The 21,055-nt window shown below is 31.4% G+C and overlaps 2 protein-coding genes and 1 long non-coding RNA gene across 3 annotated transcripts in view; 1 reads left to right on the top strand and 2 right to left on the bottom strand.

The window, feature by feature from the left end:
• Window positions 1–12,700: 12,700 nt before the first annotated feature.
• LOC107845154 (vestitone reductase-like) lies at window positions 12,701–14,601 on the bottom strand. Its single transcript, XM_016689407.2, has 3 exons — window positions 14,256–14,601; window positions 13,165–13,879; window positions 12,701–13,077 (listed from the first exon to the last, which is right to left on the bottom strand). The coding sequence occupies exons 1-3, from the start codon at window positions 14,383–14,385 to the stop codon at window positions 12,933–12,935; spliced, it is 990 nt and encodes a 329-aa protein (XP_016544893.2). The 5' UTR covers window positions 14,386–14,601; the 3' UTR covers window positions 12,701–12,932.
• A 1,143-nt stretch (window positions 14,602–15,744) lies between these two features.
• The window catches only part of LOC107843815 (DNA-directed RNA polymerase I subunit 1), a gene marked incomplete in the record, with an annotated part of 31,834 nt that continues 26,523 nt past the window's right edge, over window positions 15,745–21,055 (bottom strand). Inside the window, 4 exon segments of the mRNA XM_047397406.1 lie at window positions 15,745–16,415; window positions 17,718–18,486; window positions 18,683–18,823; window positions 20,499–20,797. Of these exon segments, the coding sequence (XP_047253362.1) occupies window positions 15,822–16,415; window positions 17,718–18,486; window positions 18,683–18,823; window positions 20,499–20,797 (1,803 nt within the window).
• LOC124887663 lies at window positions 18,818–19,297 on the top strand. The gene is made up of 2 exons (XR_007045503.1): window positions 18,818–18,966; window positions 19,086–19,297. It is a non-coding gene; the product is annotated as an uncharacterized LOC124887663 (long non-coding RNA).

Here is a 21,055-nt window from a genome sequence, read left to right on the forward strand (position 1 = left end):
TTCTAATTGGTGGAACAAGAAGAAGAACAAAGAGATTGAGAAGATGCGGCGAGAATTAGGGTTTTGATTGATGAAAATGAAGGGGAAGGGAGTAGTGAATTTATTTATAGGAGGGTGAGGGAACGCGTGAAGGGAGACAGCTGGCACAGAGAAAGAGAGAGAGAGTTTTCATCGAATCGGCGGGGGCATGTGAAAGCACGAAAGTTGTTAGTTGCGGGCGCTGGAAAAATTTGCTGGACACGTTGCACATATCTACTCGAAATGACCTGCTCAAACTTGGACTCTTCTCTATGTATTTACTCGGTTGCTTTTTTAGTTGTCATTGTTCCTCTATTAACAAATAATTTAATTAAAAAATTATTTTACTAAATTAATCTTATTAATTATACTATATTTTATTTAGTCATTTAATATTAAAGATAGTATTGGAAGAACATAATAAAATTCTCTTGATTTCATCATAGGAACAACTAAATTGAAACAAATATTTTTAGAAAGAGGGTCAACTAAAACAAAACGGAGAAAGTATATAAAATTATTATAAGTTGTAATTTTTCAAATATCAATATGTTCAAAGAAAATACTTCCTCCGTCCTAAATTACCGTTTCAAATTGAAATGACACATTGATTAAGAAAATTATTAATAACATGACTAGTTTATCATAATATTCATACTAAATGATATTTATATTTTAATTAAAAAAATAATTAATTCAAAGGGTATATTATGAAAAAAATTTTGTCTCTTCTTGATTCATGGAAAAAGATAAGTAAAATAAGAAATCGGAACGAATAATTTAGGACGGAGGGAGTATATCTTACGATATTAATTAAAGTTTATAATCATAGTACTCCCTCCGTCCCATTTTACTCATTCCAAATTAAAATGACACAGCTATTAAGAAAAATAATAAATAACATGACTAGTTTATCATAGTATCCCGATTAAATGATATTTATATTTTAATTTATAGAAAAAATAATTAATGCAAAGGGTAAAATATAGAAAAAAAAAATTATCTTGTCTTGATAAGTAAAAAAGGATAAGTAAAATGAGATACCAGATTAGAAAATTTGAGATAGGTAAAATTAGACGGAGGAAGTATTATTTAAGTTCAAAAAAAGAAATCTTGTCAAAAAGACATGTGTTTCGATTTAAGTGCATCATTGGAATTTTCAAAGTATGAAAATTTTTTTAGGTTTCATTTTACTAGAATAATGAAGTATAAAAAAATAATTATTTCAATTTATTTTTTATTTATATTTTTTAAAACCTTTCACAGGTACTTTCATTCTTTTTCATGATAACTATACTTCACAATTTTCGGATTAAAACTGAGGTGTGTTTACTATTCAAATGATATTCTATTGTCAAATATTTTAATTTACTTACTTTAAAAGTTATTTCTGACTTTAGAACACCTAAAATAAATTGTAACAGTATTCTGGATGTTGGTAAAACTTTTGACTTTATGATAATTAATTTTAGTAGTTTAGTATATTGGTTCTGTAACTTTTAAATAAATGGTTGAAATATCTCTGGTTTAAATTTTGCAAGCAATGTCTTTGATAGGGAAGTTTAAGTTTGCAACAGAGGTAATTTAGCTTTCAAATGACAAGTTCAAACAAAGAAATAGTCCTACAACTTAGTATTATTGTATCTTTAGCTTAGTGTGTCCCGAAATATTAGTGATGACTCTGGAGAGATACGTGAATAGAAAAATTCATAATGTACAATAAAATCGAAGTCATCAATCTTGAAATGGTCAATTTTTTAGGACACTATTATTTGAATATTTCAACAAATCTTTGTTCGACTCCGATTTTCCTATTAATTGTTAAATACTATCAATTTTAACCGACCATGAAAGAGTAAGTTAAAAAAGTAAAATTGAATCTACATAGACAATTAAATCTTTAACGTTTGTATTATCCGTTTTAGATTAAGTCTTCAAAATCTTTCTATCATTTAAAATTACGTTTGCACACCAATATTTTCTTCCTCTTAAATTAAACACACATCAATCGAACATTTATGAATATCAAAGCATCTAGTTGGGGCTCACATCATTATTTTGTCGTCTTTATATTCGTCTTTAATGAACATTTAACTTTAATTTTAGTTGTTGAGCTAATGTAGCTTAGAAATATAATGTTCAATTAAGTTTAAATTTAATTTTCCTAAAACCTCACTCTATTAAAAATATTCTTAAACCTCTTTTTAATTTACTTTTCTTTTCTACTAACATTGGATTCACACTCTTAACACATCTAACTCTATTTCTACCACTCCTAGGAACCTTAATTTAATTTGAAAAATGTATCACTCAGTGTTTATGATTTCGGATAGATAATTTATAATATTATCTTGGGGTTGTATTGTTTCTTATATTAGCCAGCAGTGTTAGTTTACTTTACACACTGTATTAGTTTATATATTTTTATGTTTTTGTGTTTGTTATACTGTTATCTGTTCTGAGCCGAGGGTCTATTAGAAACAACCTCTCTACTTCATCTGAGGTAGTGGTATGGTCTACGTACACTTTACCCTCCCAAAACCCACCATATGGAGATGTGTGGCTTTGTTGTTGTTAGAATAACCGATAAAGTTATTGTTGTGTGATCAGAAGATAAATAACAACAACAACAACAACAAAAAATTCAGTGTATTTTCACATAGTGGGGTCTGGAGAGGATAAAATATATGCAGTTCATACCACTATATCTGAAAAAGTAGAAAGGTTGTTTCCGATAAACCCCCAGCTCTGTGTGATCGAATTGTAGGAATTTATTATACACAATTTTAGGAATTATAGGAATTTATCACACAGATCATGGGACGTAAAAATATAAAGTAAAATTATGTATAATAAATTCCTATAATTTTATCTTTTTCCAAATGTCACGTATAGCAAAAACTTCATTGAATTTAGCTTCTCAAATGTGGACCTAAACAGACTAGTTTTCTTTGCTTTAAATTTATTTCCTCCTGAATTTGCTGCAAAGCAAAAGGAGAAAAGCAAAGGGGTACAAAAGTTGTGGGGCCATTGAATAATGAAGCCAACGGGAGGATTCTTTAAGACGTCTCTCTAATGGCAGACCTCAATAGACTGTTCAACATCAATAATAATTAGGAGTGGCCATAGTTTGTTTCCACATGAAATTTAAATTTAAATTTTAAGATATAGTATAAATTTAATATAGGAAAATTCAAAATGTTTATACATTAATAAGTCTAATTTTGAGAGATCTAATCTAATTTTGCAACTCTATGCATTTGTTGTTTGGAACCTGGTTAAAGTTATACAGATATTAGAAATACATGAATTGATTGTGAGAAAATCTTACCGTCTACTAAATAATTTCTTAAAATAATATAGAATTACGCAATGTGTCGAGATTTAGAAAGACCTCAATGGTTTGTTAAATAAGGAAAGTTAAACGTTTAAGAAACAAATTACTTTCTCCGTTTTGTTTTAGTTGATCCTCTTTTTAAAAATATTTGTTTCAATTTAGTTGTCTCTTTGATGAAATCAAGAGTATTTTATTATGTTCTTCTAATACTACTCTTGACATTAAATGACTAAAAAAAGTGTATTTACTTAAATTTATATTTTTAAAATATAATTAATAAGGTTAATTTGATAAAATAAACTCCTTAATTAATATTTTCTTAATGAGTATACCAAGTTAATAGGGACCAACTAATATGAAACGGAGAATCATTAGCTAAATTGAGACGGTTAATTGCAATAGTCTACCTTTAAGACTCAAAAATCAAAATATCCAAACCAATTAATGCCAATAAACAAATGGAAAAAATAATATAAATATACACTTTTAACTTACCATATTTACATAAATTCACATCCTTATAAAGTAATTTCAAAAACCTCAAATAGTTATGTATCTTCGTTGGATGCATCAGGAGCTAATCATGTACTTCTACAAATCCAAAATCGAAGAAAATATATCGAGAACTAATTATGTACTCTTTGCAACGAAAAATTGTGTCGTTTGATGTATTATGCATCTCGACAGACCTAAATCGAAAAAAAAAAATATCGAAAGCTAATTATATATTTTACAAAAGAAAAATATATCATCATTAGATGTATCAGGAGCTAATTATGTATCTCGATAGCAGGAGCAGAGCCAACCCTTTACTAGGTATAGATGTATCTTCGTCTGAATCTCCTTCGGCAGAAAATTATATTATTAATACACGATTATAATGATTTTATGTATGTATTGTAGGTATTGAATTCTCTTCGATTTTTTTTTCAAATTTTAACCCCCCAGCAAAAATCGTTGCTCCGCCTCTGCTTAATAGACTCAAAATCGAGTCAAAATTTTTGTAATTAAGCTTCAAACTATCGAAATTTATATTGTTTATCTTGATATAGATTCGAATTTAAAATTCAATCTGAGCTTTGAATTGTAATATCTTCCATCCAAAACCAAATTACAATTTTCATATTCAATTGTCTGCAAACTTAATAATAAACCACAAGAGTTGGTGTGGTGGTTCAACACCTCACCCCTTAAGAAAGAAGTTGGCTCTGTGGTCAATTCCCTCCCGCTTTGTGTGCTGACAGTAGAAATGGAGGATTAATCTCACGGTTATTTCCTACCACTTAGTACACTGAGTAGAAACTAAGAATTAATCTCACGGATATCGGCACGAGACCTTGGAAAATAAAAAATAAAAAAAAATCCCCTCACAGTTTGTCCCCATCATCTCTACAGAAAAAACTGAGCTGTTACTGTTAGTTCAACGGCTCAAATTCCTCCTCCAGCTGTCACCTTTTTTTCCCACTATAAATAGCATCCTCTTCCGCTCTTCATTTCCCATCAACCCAACTCACACTTGTTCAATTTCACTTGTCATTTTTCAGTATATACATTAGTTCAATCAACTTTTATCTTCTCTTAATTTCAACGCAATGGCGCATGTTAGCAGCATCTTCAAGGCCTTCGTCCTCGTTGTCGTTTTCGCTGCCGTTGCCACGTCAGCACAGGAGGTAGCTCTAGCTCCAGCTCCGTCGCCGGATGCCGGAGCAGGATTCTCCGTGCCGGTCTCCGGTGTGTTGATCGGAACTTCTCTTCTCTTCTCTCTGTTCGCTTCACTGAGGAATTAATTAAAAACAGGAGTTCACTGTTTTGATGTGAGATTGGATTGGAGGTTCATTTTACTGTAATCTAATATGCTATTGATCGATTGATTCTTTTGTGTTTATATATGGATTGTTGTTATTCATAAATATATATATATATTTGAGCTTCTCTTTGTAATGAATGTGATTTTTTTTGTTGATTATCTTAATTTTTGTTCAATTGGATTTGAAAGAAGGCCGACAATAATAACATAATCAGTATAATTTCACAAAATGAAAGTCTACGGAGGCCATGAGTGGAGACAGTGTCTTCAATAAATCCTCAACCCAACAAAAAATAATTCAAAGAAGTTCAAAAAAGAGAAAGTAACGTAAGGACAAGAAATGAAAACAACATAGTAACATAATGGTAACTACAACAAAATAAAAGATAATCAAATATAAAATAAATAATTGATAGTAACAGAAATTCGAATACAAGCAATTATAGAAGCAATACTACAGCTCTTAATAAAAAAATGGTAATAAGACAACACAACACGACCTTCTTGCTCATAAGGCATTCATTTACTCTGTTTTAGTCCAACAATATTCTGAATCTGTTGGTAAAATGTGAAATGAAACAGAAGCTGAAGTTGTTGGTATTGTTTCCGATAATCCTCGATTCGGGCTTTGTAAAAATTGAACCGATCATAAAAATATTATTGATTTATTTGTTATTAGGTTATTGAGTTAACAGGTTTTTAATGGTTTTATAAAAAGAATTATTGAGTTATTGGTTTGATTTAATTTTTTTTATTGGGTTATTAGATATGTGGCTTAATTTCTCTCTTTACAAATTAAAAAACCTATTATTTTAATCATACAAACTCTTAATTTCTCCTAACAACATTTAGTTTAAATTTGAAGATTCTTATAAATTAACACATTATGTAGGATTTTTATTTGCAACTTAAGATTCGATTATTTTTCATGTTAGTTACTAATATTTCTATTTTATGAGTATTTTCTTATCGGTTAAATCGAAAACCGAATCGTTAAGGACTAGAAACCGATAAATCGAAAACCGATAAAAAATATCTTATTGGTTTAGTATATTTAAAATTCGAAAACCAATAAATCGAACCGGTAATATGTAAAATCGAATCGAACCAAACCGATTAAGCACACCCCTAAAGAGGAGATTAGACGCTGGCTAGGCCATTCACTTTTCTACACAGAACGCGACAATGCTCAGCCAACCTATTAACCTTTTACTGTAATTCTTGATCTTCATACTTTTTATCTAAGATCATGTCTATATTCTATTCGATCACTCCTTTCCACTTCTTCTTTGACCTACCTCTATAAGCCGTTCACTTTTCTACACAGAGTACGACAACGTTCAGCAACACCTAAATCTTCTACACTAATTCTTAATCTCCACACTTCTATCTAAGATCATGTCTATGTTCTAACTAATCATTCCTCTCCAATTCTTCTTTAACCTACGTTTATTTTGTCCAACTCCTGTTAAACCAACTTCTCCTACCTTCTCTTCACATGTCTAAACACCATCTCAGCCTTGCTTTTCTAATTCGGTCTACATGATATGTTGTTATTGTTATTGTATTTGAGAGGAAATTATCTCCTATGATTGGTTATGAACAAAGATTTTATATGTATCATTTACTAATATTCTAATGTTATATTTGTCAATCATTTGAGAAGACATAATAATAATTTTACAAAATAAATTTATAATGGACCATAAAGAAGATCTTTCTAGCTACATAAACAACATGGCAAGCATGTGTTGTCCAAATTCAATGTTCGAAGATATTTGATCAACCATAATATGGATAGGCCAACCACCACGTTCTACCATGTTACTATCCATCAACAACACCTATTGAATCATTATATTCAAAATTGTTCATTTCACATTATTTTATTGTTGTTACAGTTTTGATATATGTATTCCATCTTTAAACTATTTTAAAATATTTTATTTAAGTAAAAGATCTATCGAAAGCAGTTTCAAGCCTATATATACTCTATTTTATCCAGATCTCACTCATGCAAGGTACTATAATCTTCCCACTAATTAATGGCAGAGCTCATGCAAGGAAGTGTTTGGATGAGCTCCCTGCCAAAGGGCTGGCTCTGTCCCTGCCACTAATAACCAACAAATATCATCTGACTTGGTCTTATTTAGGGGTGGGCATGATATGGTATGATACGATATTTAAAATTTTGGTACAGTAATTTTGGTATTCGATTTTTAAAAATATTATACCATTACCATACCATATTAATTCGGTATGGTTCGGTATTTTGACGTTTGGTTTCGGTATTTTGCGGTATGGTAATCGGTAACCATAGTTTGTACAACTTCGACAATATATACTCGTATACTAGAGTTTTATTACTTCGACTTTTCAAAAGCACATCTTAATTGTATTATAAATACACATTACACATGTAGAAATATTGAAAAAGAAGTACAAACAATTCTTTTTGTTAGTCAATTACACAAACAGGACATTTCAATCAAGATAGAGTAACGAAAGTTTTAATGTCTAAACATTTTTATACTAATACTAAGTATTATATTTGTGTGTGTGTATATATATATATGTATGTGTATATGTATATATATATGTGTGTAGATATATATATATGTAAAAGTTACTTATGTAATTATATATACTTCGGTATAGTATTCGGTATTTCGGTATGTCATTTGTAAATACCGAATACCATACCATATGCCAAAAAAATTTAAAATGTATACCATATACCATACCAAATACCATAATACCAAAATTACGGTATCAAAAATTCGGTTCGATATGATAATTCGATATATACCATACCATGCCCACTCCTAGTCTTACCGATAACAATAATGAGGAAGAAATATTCAAATGAAAATAACAATCAATTATGACTCTTGATCCGGACAACATTCTAATGAATCGTTTGGTAGAGTGTATAAGAATAATGTAAAATATGATGTATTAGTAATGCTTGTATTAATAATGCTTGTGTTAGTTATGCTTGTATTTTTCTTGTGCAGTGTTTGGTTCGATGTATTAAAAAAAACATGAATTATATAATTTCTAAAAAAAAAAATTTTTTTGTACATAATACCCTCAATATATATGTTGGAAAGGATGCGGAATTTTTTTTGAGGGGTAATAGGATCTTTAAGCATGTTAGTTATACATTCTATTGTGTATTAAGATGTGTATTACTAATACCTCAAAATTCATGGCATTAGTAATGCAATGGATCGGATCTAATGCATGCATTAACATGCTTAAAGACCCTATTACCCCTCAAAAAAATTTCTGCATCCTTTCCAACATATGTATGGAGGGTTGCATTAGTTATACATTGGATGAAAAGGTATATCAAACAAAGTACTACTAATACACATTAAACTAATACATGTATTAACATTTCAATACGCTCTACCAAACGACCTAGATGAAAATTAGAGCAACAAGAAAGGACTAGACGAGGTTTTTATTCCCAAAGATGATTCACCAAATAAAAAGATTTTAACAAATATGATTTAAAAATACATTATTTTAATTTATTATTGGTGTCAAATCATCGTTGCTCTGTTTGCAACTAGTTAGTTTCTTTGAAGAAGGTCTAGGGAAACCTTGAATCCTTTTGTCACCTTCAAACAAGTGCAAATAGAATTTAAAGAACCAATAATTGACGTTAAATACGTATTTTAGTTAATGAGCGTGTCAAAATCTTAAACAACAAAGATCGAAATAATAAAACTTACTCTATAGTTGGGATTCGGTATTAAGGATATTTAGCTCTTAAAAACTGAGACAATTCATCTGGAGTTATGTCTACACTCGAACAAATATGCCTCCCTTTAAACTGAGATATTATTATAGGCAGATTGAGCTGAATTAGGAGGAATCAAGATAGACCTAGTACATAAACTAAAACGGAATGAGTTGTAACTCAATCCACCTAATACTTAAAAATAGCATTTGACAAAGTTTCTCAATAGTCAATCTGAACTCAGCAGATCAAAATAAGTTGAGTTTATAAACTGTATTTTTGGCAACCTTAGTGGCACATACGTGGCACATCAGTGAATCAACACACTGAAGATTCACGTATGTGCCAAATAGGTACTAAGGTTGTCAAAAATACAGTTTTAATTTGTCCAGGGATAAAAGGATCCTCCTAACATTCGAGTGTGAAAACAGAACATTTTCTCTTATAAATAAGTCATGTCTTTGATAGAGAGTGATTTGCCCCTATTGATGGGACATTCTGACGAGAAACTGATATGGGCTCCAAAGCAGATACCGAAAGTACGAACCTAGAATCATAGCCATGGAGACATGAACAACTTGAGGACAATGAGGAGTAACAAAAGGACCAAGTACCCATGCATGATTCAAACACACAACATCAACTCCATATTTCTCTCCAAAACTCAACACTTGTTTTTCTATTAATGTTTTACTTATTGAGTAAAATGCACCTAAAGGATTCAACTTCTTGATAAAATCTACATCACTCATGAATTTTCATCTACAATAACATCTTGACCTTCAGTAACATAACCAATTGCACCATCACTCGAAGTGTATATAACTCGTTTTATTGTTTTTGAATCGAAACATGCCTTCAATACACCTAAAATCGCGGTGATAGCTCGTTGAATTTTTGTGTTGTCATCGTTCTCATCCTCGAAATCAACAGAGTGGCGAATAATAACACCATTGCACCCTTCAATTGCTCGTAGAAAGCTTTCAAGATTTTCAGAATTTGTCCTGAAAATTTTGAGTTTTTGGGATGCATTTGGTAATTTCCTCAAGAAATTTGCTCCTTCTGATTGCATAACAATGAATTAGGATCGGAAAAAGGTCAAAAATATTATTCACAACACGAAATATTTTAATATTACACCCCGTTATATAATTTGCTATTAATTATTCATATTCTTGTCGTTAGCAAATATCATAGTATATTGGCTCTTGTGCATAATAGAGCTTCAAACTTTAGTATAACGAAAATCGAGATAATTTCTAACGGCAAATTAAAGATATAAATGACTCAAAATATAACTTAGGACAAAATCAATGACACAACTACATTTAGTGAAAGGTTATAGAACTACACAAATAGAGGTAGAAACAACCTTTTTAATAAATATATAAAATTTTCAATTCCCTTAACAAAAGAGAAATAATGCAAGTTCAAGGTTTGGCACTTCTGAACTTTTTCTGGAGCACAGTCCGGTGTACTAAAGCTTTCGCTATGTGCGAGATTTGAAGAAGAGCCGTACCACAAGGTTCTATTGTACGCAATTTTATCTTGTGTTTCCGCCAGGACTGTTTCCACAGCTTGAGTAAAATTTTAAAAAATAGTTAACATAACTAGAGGTTATTACCTGGATTGAAGTTATTATTAATGGTGGTATATATTAACAGAGTAGCCAGATTGAAGAAGCTTCATTATCAACCATGATGCTACATATATAACCTGTTCCACCAGTTACACATACAATAGTTCCCTTCTCATTAATGTTCTCCATATATCTCTCTTTTTTATAAAAGAAATTTCTTTAGTTTGAAGTATATTTTGTGTATGTATGCCTATACATACATACATACAGTGCAGCCTGGTGGATAAAACCTCCCGCTAGATCCGGGGAAGAGCCGGACCACAAGACTTTATTCTACGCACGTAGCGTTGCTTTGCATTTATGTCAGAAGTTTTTCCCATGACTTGAACCCGCTATATAAAACCTCCCGCTAGATTCGGGAAAGAGCCGGACCACGAGGCTCTATTCTACGCAGCGTTGCTTTGCATTTAGGTCAGAGGTTTTTCCCATGATGTGAACCTGTGACCTCCCGGTCACATGGCCACAACTTCTTACTTCAAGGCTCACCTTCATGCCTCGCTATATATAGGTGTCAGTAAATCAGGACGAATGTACTAATGTACTTGTTTATATATACTAATCATCTATTTTGCTCGGACTCTTTAAAAATATCAACGCGTGTCTGACGAATTCTCTAAAAATAGTGTATTTTAAAATAATCTGACAGAAATGCGACATTGAAAGTGAAGAGTCCACGCAAGTTAGCTAATCACGTAAAAAGAGATGTTACTTGAACATTTAAATAATTATTTATGGTATAGTATTAGAACTTAATAACTGGCGATTATCTATAATAAATAACTCTGATTTCGTCGATAATTAATTAATTAACCACGAGAGAGGTATAATGAGAAGGATAATTTGTTGATCCGGCCAACAAACTATGCCTTTCTAAAACTTTATGATAAAAAATTATTGTGTTGATTTAAGGGCAACATGTTTTATTCTTTACAAATTTTTATCGGAAATAACTTTCCTATCTCATTAAAATGTTGGAAACTTCCTAATTTTACATATGAAAACACGTTCTTTTATCACAAATTCAATCAAAATATATGAGTGACGTTAACTTCAACATATAACTTTCAAAATTTTATTAGTAGACTTTGACATAAATTTGGTTGACACTCAAAAAAAAAGAATTTTTGAAATTGAAGTTACATGTGAACAATGCATATCACTTGCAAAAATTATGAGTGGGTAAAAGATTCATTTGAAAAATGAATCAAACAATGTTTTAATTTGGAAAAAAGAAATCTCTATATCCAAACAGGCCCTCAGTATAATTTTTTGATAAAAGGTATTCAATCGATCAGCTTGCGCGATGCCATTGATTTAAAATTCTCATCAACGAATTTAAGTTATGGGCACTGATAACCTATGATATTTCTATATCGTACATTATCAAGACAATTGCTTGTATAATAACATCTAAGACTATCTATGATAAATATGATATGATAATAGAAAAATAAAACTAATAACCTCGAAAAACATGTTAAATTATATATATGAGTGATATATAATAAAGGAACATGAATTCATTCCCGAATTAATTTGATGGGTGCAGTATCATTATTGTCAAACTATCAGCAAATCAATTATAAAACTAGTGTGATTAACTTTGGTTCTTATATAAAGTTTTTTTAAAAAATGATTTTTTTTACTTGTAATCCTAGATATATATAATGACGTGTACATTAATAAAATTTTAGAAAACAGGTAACGTTAAACATATCATAAAATTGGAACTTATTCTTCGATATCTTTTATTAATTGAGTTTGAGGTCTATTATACATATGTTTATCCAATGAATTTTTTAAATAAATATACGGGATCAAAATCAATTTTTAAAATAAAAAAGGATATGTTTGTATGTTGAAAGTGCGCTCCTCTCTCTCAGCTAAGGAAAGAGTTTATGTTTTTCACAATTCTTGTTGAAACTATCGTATCGTTACTTCTCTCTGATTGTGATTTCCCATGTGTCTACCGCTAAGGAAATTAACAAACAAGAATCAGGCGAGGCTACTCCTCTTCCAGGGTATTTTGAAAGACAAACAAAGAAATATATCAGGATTGCTTTCTGATCGAAGAAAGAAAAGAGACGTGGTTGGTGACTTGATCTGTCACGACACATAGGAACTTAGTATGGTCAGAGAAAAAATAAATAAAATAATGATAGCAACTTAGTATGGTTTCACGAGTGAAGTCTGAGATAAATGACAAAATGATGAAAAGTACATTATTTATTTTAACTTGCCAGCACATATTATTGATGTGAACTGAAAAATACGTCACCGCTAACGTATTTTCTTGATAGTTTCTCCCAAATTTATCATCAATAATAGCTACAAACTTTGTTTATTTTTTTTTTTCAGTTTTATTTAATAGTGAATGTTTCTAGAGTAGACCAACTTGTTTGCATGAAGCAATTGCTCCATCATACATATCTTCAAGATCGTACTCGTATTTGAATCCAGCGTCCAATAGTTTCTTAGAAGAAAGACGAGGAAATTTGAATGGTTTCGTCGCGACCTTCAAACAGCTGCAAATGAGTAATAACATTACGCTTTATAGTATTGAGTAAAGTGCGTCAAATAAAAAACAAGAAATTGGGAGGAAGGAAACTTACTCAAAAGTTGGAATTTTGTATTGAGGATATGTAGCTCTTAAAAACTGAGACAATTCATGTGCAGTTAACTCTACACGCGAACAAATGTACCTGCCTTTAACTTTTGGACATTCCAAAAGGAATATATGAGCTCGAGCTACATCATCCACGTGTACGAATGGGATAACGCCAGAATCATACTCAATATTCGTCCAATTACCTTTCAGAATCATAGGCAGGTGTCGAGAAACAAGTAGAGGACATTGAGGAGTAACAAAAGGACCGAAAACCCAAGCATGATTCACACACACAAAATCCAAACCATTTTTGCCTGCAAAATCTAACGCTGCTTTCTCGATGAACCTCTTACTTATACAGTAAAAAGGCCCCGAAGGTCCCAGCTTTCTGATAAAATCCACATCACTCCACCAACTTTCATCTACTACATCAGGCCACTCTTTATTAAAACAAAGGGTAGCATCACTCGAAGTATATACAACACGTTCTATGGTTTTCGTCTCCAAACATGCCTTCAAAATCTCTAAAATACCCTCGATGGATCGCTCAATTTTCGGTTCCTCATCGTATTTATCTTCGAAATCGACCGAATGACCAATAATGACACCATTGCATCCTTCAATTGCTGGATAAAAGCTTTCACAATTCTCAGGATTTGTGTTGAAAATTTTGAGTTTTTGGGACGCATTTGGTAATTTCATCAAGAAATTACTTGCTCCTGAGGAATACTGTTTGGTAAGACGAAAAATATTTTCATCAAAAATAACCATGTAATCATCAGCTACATACTAAAACTATCATTTCTTACGCGAGTTTTATACTCTTAACTATAGATTGTTTCTTTTTTCCACTTGACTTATCAACATCTACGAATCCACTACGTATGTAGCATCTTGGTTGAGAATGAGGCTCGCGATACATAGATGGTTGATAGTTCAAGTAGTAAGAGAAGACAACTGATAGTTAAGACGTAAAACTCGAAAAAAGCGATACTTTATGTATGTATTTATTTTACCACTATTTAATTTTTTAATACGTACAATTCACTTGAAACAAATACGAGATAATTTACTAATAACAATATGCATACATACCTTGATCCAAATTATTATTAATAGTGGTATTGACAAAATAGCCTGATTGAAGGAGCCTCATTATTAACCATGATGCTACATAACCTGTTCCACCAGTTACACATATAATTCCCTTATTAATATTCTCCATATCTTTTTTTTTTTTTTTTTTTTTTCCTTTTTGCCTCTTTCTTTTGTATAAAAGACTACCTGAAGTATATTTGAGTGTCTAAAAACTAGCCTATATATACATGACAAGATATATTTTTTTATATACATAATAAGGGTAGATTTCCAATGTGAATAATCATGGCTGGAACGCCACAAAATCTGACCAAATTATACAAGTTTTTTTTTTTGAAATAAATAAATAAATAAATGTGAATCATGTTTGGAAGGGACACCAAAGTCTGACAAAATAATTTGGGTGTACTTGTGCAATAAATACATAATGTAATTTTAAAATTATTTTTAAATTTATTTTTTATTTTTATTCCTATAATTTATTTTTCTTTCATTTCCATTTTTCTATTTTTCAAAATTTACTTTTTGTGATTTCATGTAATTACTCATATCTTCTTTAATCTATTAGGAGTATTTATTTTCCTCATTTGGTATAGCTACACTGTTATTGTAATTTTAAAACTACATTTCTTATTATTAAGAAAGAAACGAGTCATTAAAATAAAACATTATAAAAAGTTTGTGAATTTGACTATCAATTTTGATTTCGTCATATGCTTTGAAATCAATTTTTAAAAAATTAAAATATTAAAATAAAGACCCATAACTCATGCATGGCAGTATGGTGGGGTCTTATCTAATGTGAAAAATGGAATGGTATGGGTATGGGAACTGAATAATTTCTTAAAGAAATATGAAATGAGAGTAATTTTTGGAATAAGAAATACTTTCTTTTTAATCCCTTTTTTTTTTTTAAAAAAAATATCACCTTACTTTAAATAGAAATAACTTGACCTCAAAATTTCTCTCTCTTAAATCTTAATGAAATGATTAATAATTACATAAATATTTAATGATTATTTTAGGGGTAAACAACATAAACCTCGACAGTTTAGAGCTTAATTACAAAAAATTCCGATATTTTACATAATTACTGAAAATTCCAATTTTGACTTATCGAGATACATAACTAGCTCCCAAAACATCCAACGTAGATACATGTTTTCTTTTGTAAATTGGCCTCTGATGCACTTTTTTCTATTTTGGATCTGTCGAAATATGTAATTAGCTCCTGATATATCCAACAAAGATACATAATTAGTTGAAATTTTTATAATTACTTTGTATGAGTGAAAATTTATGTAAATATGGTAAGTTAAGGTGTATTGTTTAAGGTTATTTTTCCTTATTTTAGACCATAAGTTTTTAAAAAAATTTAAATAATGTGTGAAGTACATCGATGCCACATAAAATGAGACGGAGCAAGAATCTTTTTGAATTATGAAGAAATTGATAACAGTATGGGGGGACTTTGCAGCACAAAAACTAAAAACAAACAACAAATAATTACTATATTAGACACTTACAAATAATAAAACATCATAATGCTTATACATAAAATATTCAAATATCTAGCTTCTGCATTATGTCAAAACAACCAGTGCCCATCTTCACTGGCAAACCTAAGCAAATTCTGGAGGATGGTGTTTCTAAGTAGTCAGTTAAGCCGTGAGCCGCGGCTTCGACTATGAATTTGGAAGCCGTTTCAAATGACATCTTAAGGAAAGGTGACAGAGACTCGGATATGCTTCCGTGTCTGCTCATTGGCTGGTATCCACCGGTATGGGTCATGAAATCGGCTATTAGACTCAAATGTCGATAATCAATCTCCACTCCATATATACCGAAAACAGTCTTGACCTCTCTTATGAGTGATGCCCGAGCAGCTTCAACTCCGTAGGTGTTCAGCATAGCACGAATATTGTTCGTGTATATACGACTAACATCAAGGTCATCTTGCATTTCCCAGAAGGTGCGAAAATCCACTCCGGCTGCTTTCAGTGCCCAATAAGCAGAATCAGTGTCTTGGCTTTGTTGCTTTGTTTGCTTTTCATCCCACATCACAGTATTTTCAGTTACTTCATACTTGACCATTCTGCACTGGTCGATTTTACCGGAGTTCTTAATATACACTTTCTTTGCAGTCTTCTGGGCAACCTGCATGACTCAAGACATTTAGATCCGATCCCAGGACAGCGACAAGTAGAATACTAAGGGGTCGTTTGGTTTCAAAACAAGTTATACTGAGATTAGTTATGCTAGTTTGTTGGATTCAAAGTAACATGCATGGTATAATTTCTAGGAATAAATTGATTGATTACCAAAATACCCTCCATCTTATTTTACTTTATATATATTTCTTTTTAACCTTTAAATATTCATTCTTAAAATTTTTTATTATTTTTTAGAGAAATTAAAATATATAAATAAACATAATTTATATATTTTACAACCATTTTGAACGGTAAACTGTTCAAAATTTATTTATTTATGAATATATTATACGTTAATTAAACATAATTTGAGTGTGTGAGAATATATTACGTTATATATTATGTTATATATAATTAAATTATATATAATTTAACATAATATATTATAATTAAATATATTAACATAATATATATATAATTAAACATAATTAACGTATATATATTCATAATATATTCATAATATTATACGTTATATATTACGTAATATATTATATTCATAATTAATGAATATATTATACGTTAATTAAACATAATTTATGAATATCTAATTTATATATATTTATGAATATATTATACGTTATTCATAATATATATTTATGTTCATAATATATATTATACGTTCAAAACATAATTATTATACAGTTTACCAGTTTACGTTAATTATGATTATATATATATAATTTATTTATGAATATGTTATACGTTAATTAAACATAATTTATTATTTATGAATATATGTATGTGTGTGTGTGAGAGAGAGAGAAATGAAAATAAGGGTATTTTTGTCCTTGTATAATTTTATACCAAAGAAAAATAGTCTTGGGATTGTTATCCCACCATTTGGGTGGATAACTTATCCCGGGACTAATTATTAGTCTCGGGATAAGTTATCCCAAATATTTACAACCAAACGAAATGTATGAGTTACATTTTTATCCTGGGATTATTGACTCTAGTCCTGCAAACCAAACGGCCACTAAGTAATGAAGAGTACTATGGACCAAAGAATTTTCAAGGCAAACAATTTGCCAATTGGTGCATAGAGATCTGACAGAACAGCATAAAGTTCCAGTTGATCAACTCAGGAGTCAAGATATAAGCTAGGTGAAGGATAACTAAACAGTGGGTAGTGCATAGCGAAGTGCTCAATGAAGTGCAGATTAAAGAAAAGCATGTAAGAGCATAAACGAAGGATAATTCAATGACTTTTAATTACTGGAAGAATAGCAAAAATGATTGAAGATACCTGAGCTAACAAGATATGAGGTTCATTGACCAATCTAAAGTGGACCTCAAAATGCAGTCCGTCCACAGCAACAAAGACGCTCCTGTCTGAATCCTTTCTGCTACGTCTTTCTTTCTTTTTCTTCTGTTTGACGGTTGTTTTGGTCCTTGATTTACTTTTTTGGGTATTTGCTATGTCCTCTTCCTTAGAATGCAACTTAGATGTCTGCTCTTCATTGCCATGGTCTCCAATTTCCTCTTCATCACCGTTTCCAATATCATCCGCTTGGTCACTTTTCTCTTCTTCAACTTCAGCAGTGGTCTCAGGTTCTTCTTCAGAAGCATCGTCATAATCCATCTCATCTGTGCTTTGCAGTTTTCTTTTTAGTGCGTCTGAACTAAGATCTTCAGTTCTTTCATCCTCAGCTTCATCGTCGTCATCATCATCATCCCCCTCTTCATGTCTGGTGCTAGAAGAATTTTCTTCAGTCTCATTTGAAGCCACTGATTCCGAGCTTGACTTGAAGTTCTGTATGCCATTAATTTTAGAGAGCAAGGCCAAATGACTTTCTATTGCATCCTCCAACTCCCTTAAGAACACATATGTTAGGGTATACTCGCAATCTTCTGATGACACAAAATCATGCTTTTTGAGCATCACTGTGAGTTTGTAAAGTTGAGAAACTTGATGGTTGTGGATTGATAGCGGCAAAAGATTGACCTCCATACTCTCAATCATATCTGCGACAGTGATCTTCTTTACTTTTGCCAAAAGAGACTGGGCATCATCCCTGAAGATCACTTAAAACTTTTAGGTTTTGCAACAGATTTCAAGAACGTGTCGTTGTAGAATCATTATCTATGAGAAAAAGCAGTACGTCACTATATTGTCAATGTGGACTAACAACCTATTAGCTCAAAGGATTTCAAATGGAAAGCCATACTTTCTCCATCTCGAAAAAACAAAGTTTGGAGAATTCAACTTACTTTGATTTCCAGCCTAGGAAGGGGCACGTCATGATAGGAGTCTTAATAGTATCAGAGGCAGTCATCAAAATCTCCTGAAGACGAGGAATTCCAAGAGTGACATTCATTTCTCCACGGCCCGCAAGATGAAAAGTGTTTAGTCTGAAAACGAAAACATTTAATACTTTTGACATTGCATTTGAATGAGTGGACTTCAAAACATTATGTGTATCTGAAAACTCTAGCCTAATCTCCAATATTTAGGCAAAACACAAGTTCCAACAAGATCCGTTATCCCTTGAGATGTAAGTACAATATCCATGAAGTTTCATTTATGAATTAGTGCATTCAGTATCTTTCATTTCCGTTTCACTTAGCCATTTGATGTCAATTTTCACTAATTTTCACCAGAATTCATTCACAGCTGCAGTACTTTTGGACAAATTCTTACTGCGACGGTAATTGGCAAGTAATGGAATTTATTAGGCTGGCCGGGTGGAATTTTCAAAAAGTTGAACGACCAAGCTTCAAGACAGACTTCATAGACATCAATATGAAATTCTGTAACTAGAGAAATATCTGAATTTCATCAATACTGATATAAAAATTCTCAATCATGAATAACCATTTAAATACTCCCTCCATTCACTTTTGCTTGTCCACTATACTAATATCATTTCCCACGTTTACTTGTCAGTTTTAGCATATCAAGAAAAAAAAAATATTTTTTTCACGTTTTAGTTTTTACCCACAACCACTTATTCGTAAATCTTTTCCCAAGACCCAAGACTAAATATAAATTAATATGGGTATTGTGGTAAAATACTCAGGTCAACCATTGTTTCTTAAGGGGAGTGCAAAGTGAAACTGGACTAGCTCGGATCATAGCAACCCACAATAATTCAAGCAAGTGTATCAAAAATGCATCCATTCAACTGGCATAGACTGGGGAAATTTTAAAATTGGACCTGCAGAGTGGTCAGTGGTCCAAAACAAGAAGAAAAACGGGCACATTCATTTTCTGTGATTAGTAAGAACAAAGCAAAGTCATGGATACACAGCCTTATTGTTTCTCATTGTGCAAGCATGCAAGGTATTAATATATAGTAAGGGAACAATTAAGTGGCTTGACAAGTTAGACATTCAGATGAAATAAAGAGAAGAAAAAGGGGTTTCTAGCAGTGAACTACTAAATCCAGATAATTTATTTTCCAAATATCTTCCTCTTGGTTATATTTTGGAGCAGTAAAAACAAATTATTCACTTTTTTTATATTAATCCTGTAGCTTCTAAAACCAATGGAAGGATTAAAGCCGGCAAATAGTTGCGTTATTTAAATCCAATTATCATTTTCAAGTTCATACTTTACATCCTATGAGCAACATACATAATCGTACTGATGGTTTATAAGGTTGCTACCCGGTTTCCCTCCTCGAGCAACATACATAATCGTACTGATGGTTTATAAGGTTGCTACCCGGTTTCCCTCCTCTGCGTCTCATTACTTCCATTTTCTCAAGTGCGTCTGTGTGCTTGTAATGGGAGTGCTTAATGATTGGACTACACCAACTTTCATATCTCTGTAAATCATAATTGAAACAACCAGAGTCACTTATTGCACAGACAGTTTGCAACAAGACCACAATATTGGAGCAAAATGCCTGAAATTCAAGCAATGATTGTTTGGTAACGTGATATTATGATTTGAAGACCCTATTTCGTTTGTTCTTTGTCATTAGGAGATATCAATCCGTTAGGATTTTCATCTAATCGTGGTCCAGAAATACTTAACGTAAATAATATACTTAGAGAAGAAACAAGAAGTATATTATCTTACGTCATTTGGGTTGAAGGTTCACCGACTGACTGACCAGCAAGGACACCAACTGGCTCTCCTGAATCTGCCAGACTTGAGAAGTACTTTTGCCCTACTAATTCTAGAAAATCCACCTCCTCCGCTTTCAGTTGCTTCAATATCTCTTCCTTCTTCACTAGCTTCTCTAATTTCTTCTCTAACTTCTTTCCTTTTTTCTCCCAGAAGTGCTTCACTTTTTCTTCCAGGCCTTCGGGCAATTTCTCAATATAGGAATTGAGTTTGCATCTGTGACGCAACTTTTGGCTAATGGTTTCTTGATTCTAAACATCAAAAAATGAATAAATGAGTCAAGCCATGGAGGATACAGTATATTTCTTGTATAACAATAATCCTTGCGAACATTAAAGAAGTAATGCAAAAATACCAAAAATGAAAATACCGAACAAGTAGTTCATTAATAACACGTATATTAAAAAAAATTACGGTATAATAAGCAGAGTATTAAATTCTAGATCATTTCCTTACATAACCAAAGACAAATTAACATTCACAAAATCCAACTTTGTTCAATAAAGAAA

Source organism: Capsicum annuum, chromosome 10 (genome assembly GCF_002878395.1).
Source record: "Capsicum annuum cultivar UCD-10X-F1 chromosome 10, UCD10Xv1.1, whole genome shotgun sequence".
Classification (NCBI taxonomy): Eukaryota; Viridiplantae; Streptophyta; class Magnoliopsida; order Solanales; family Solanaceae; genus Capsicum; species Capsicum annuum.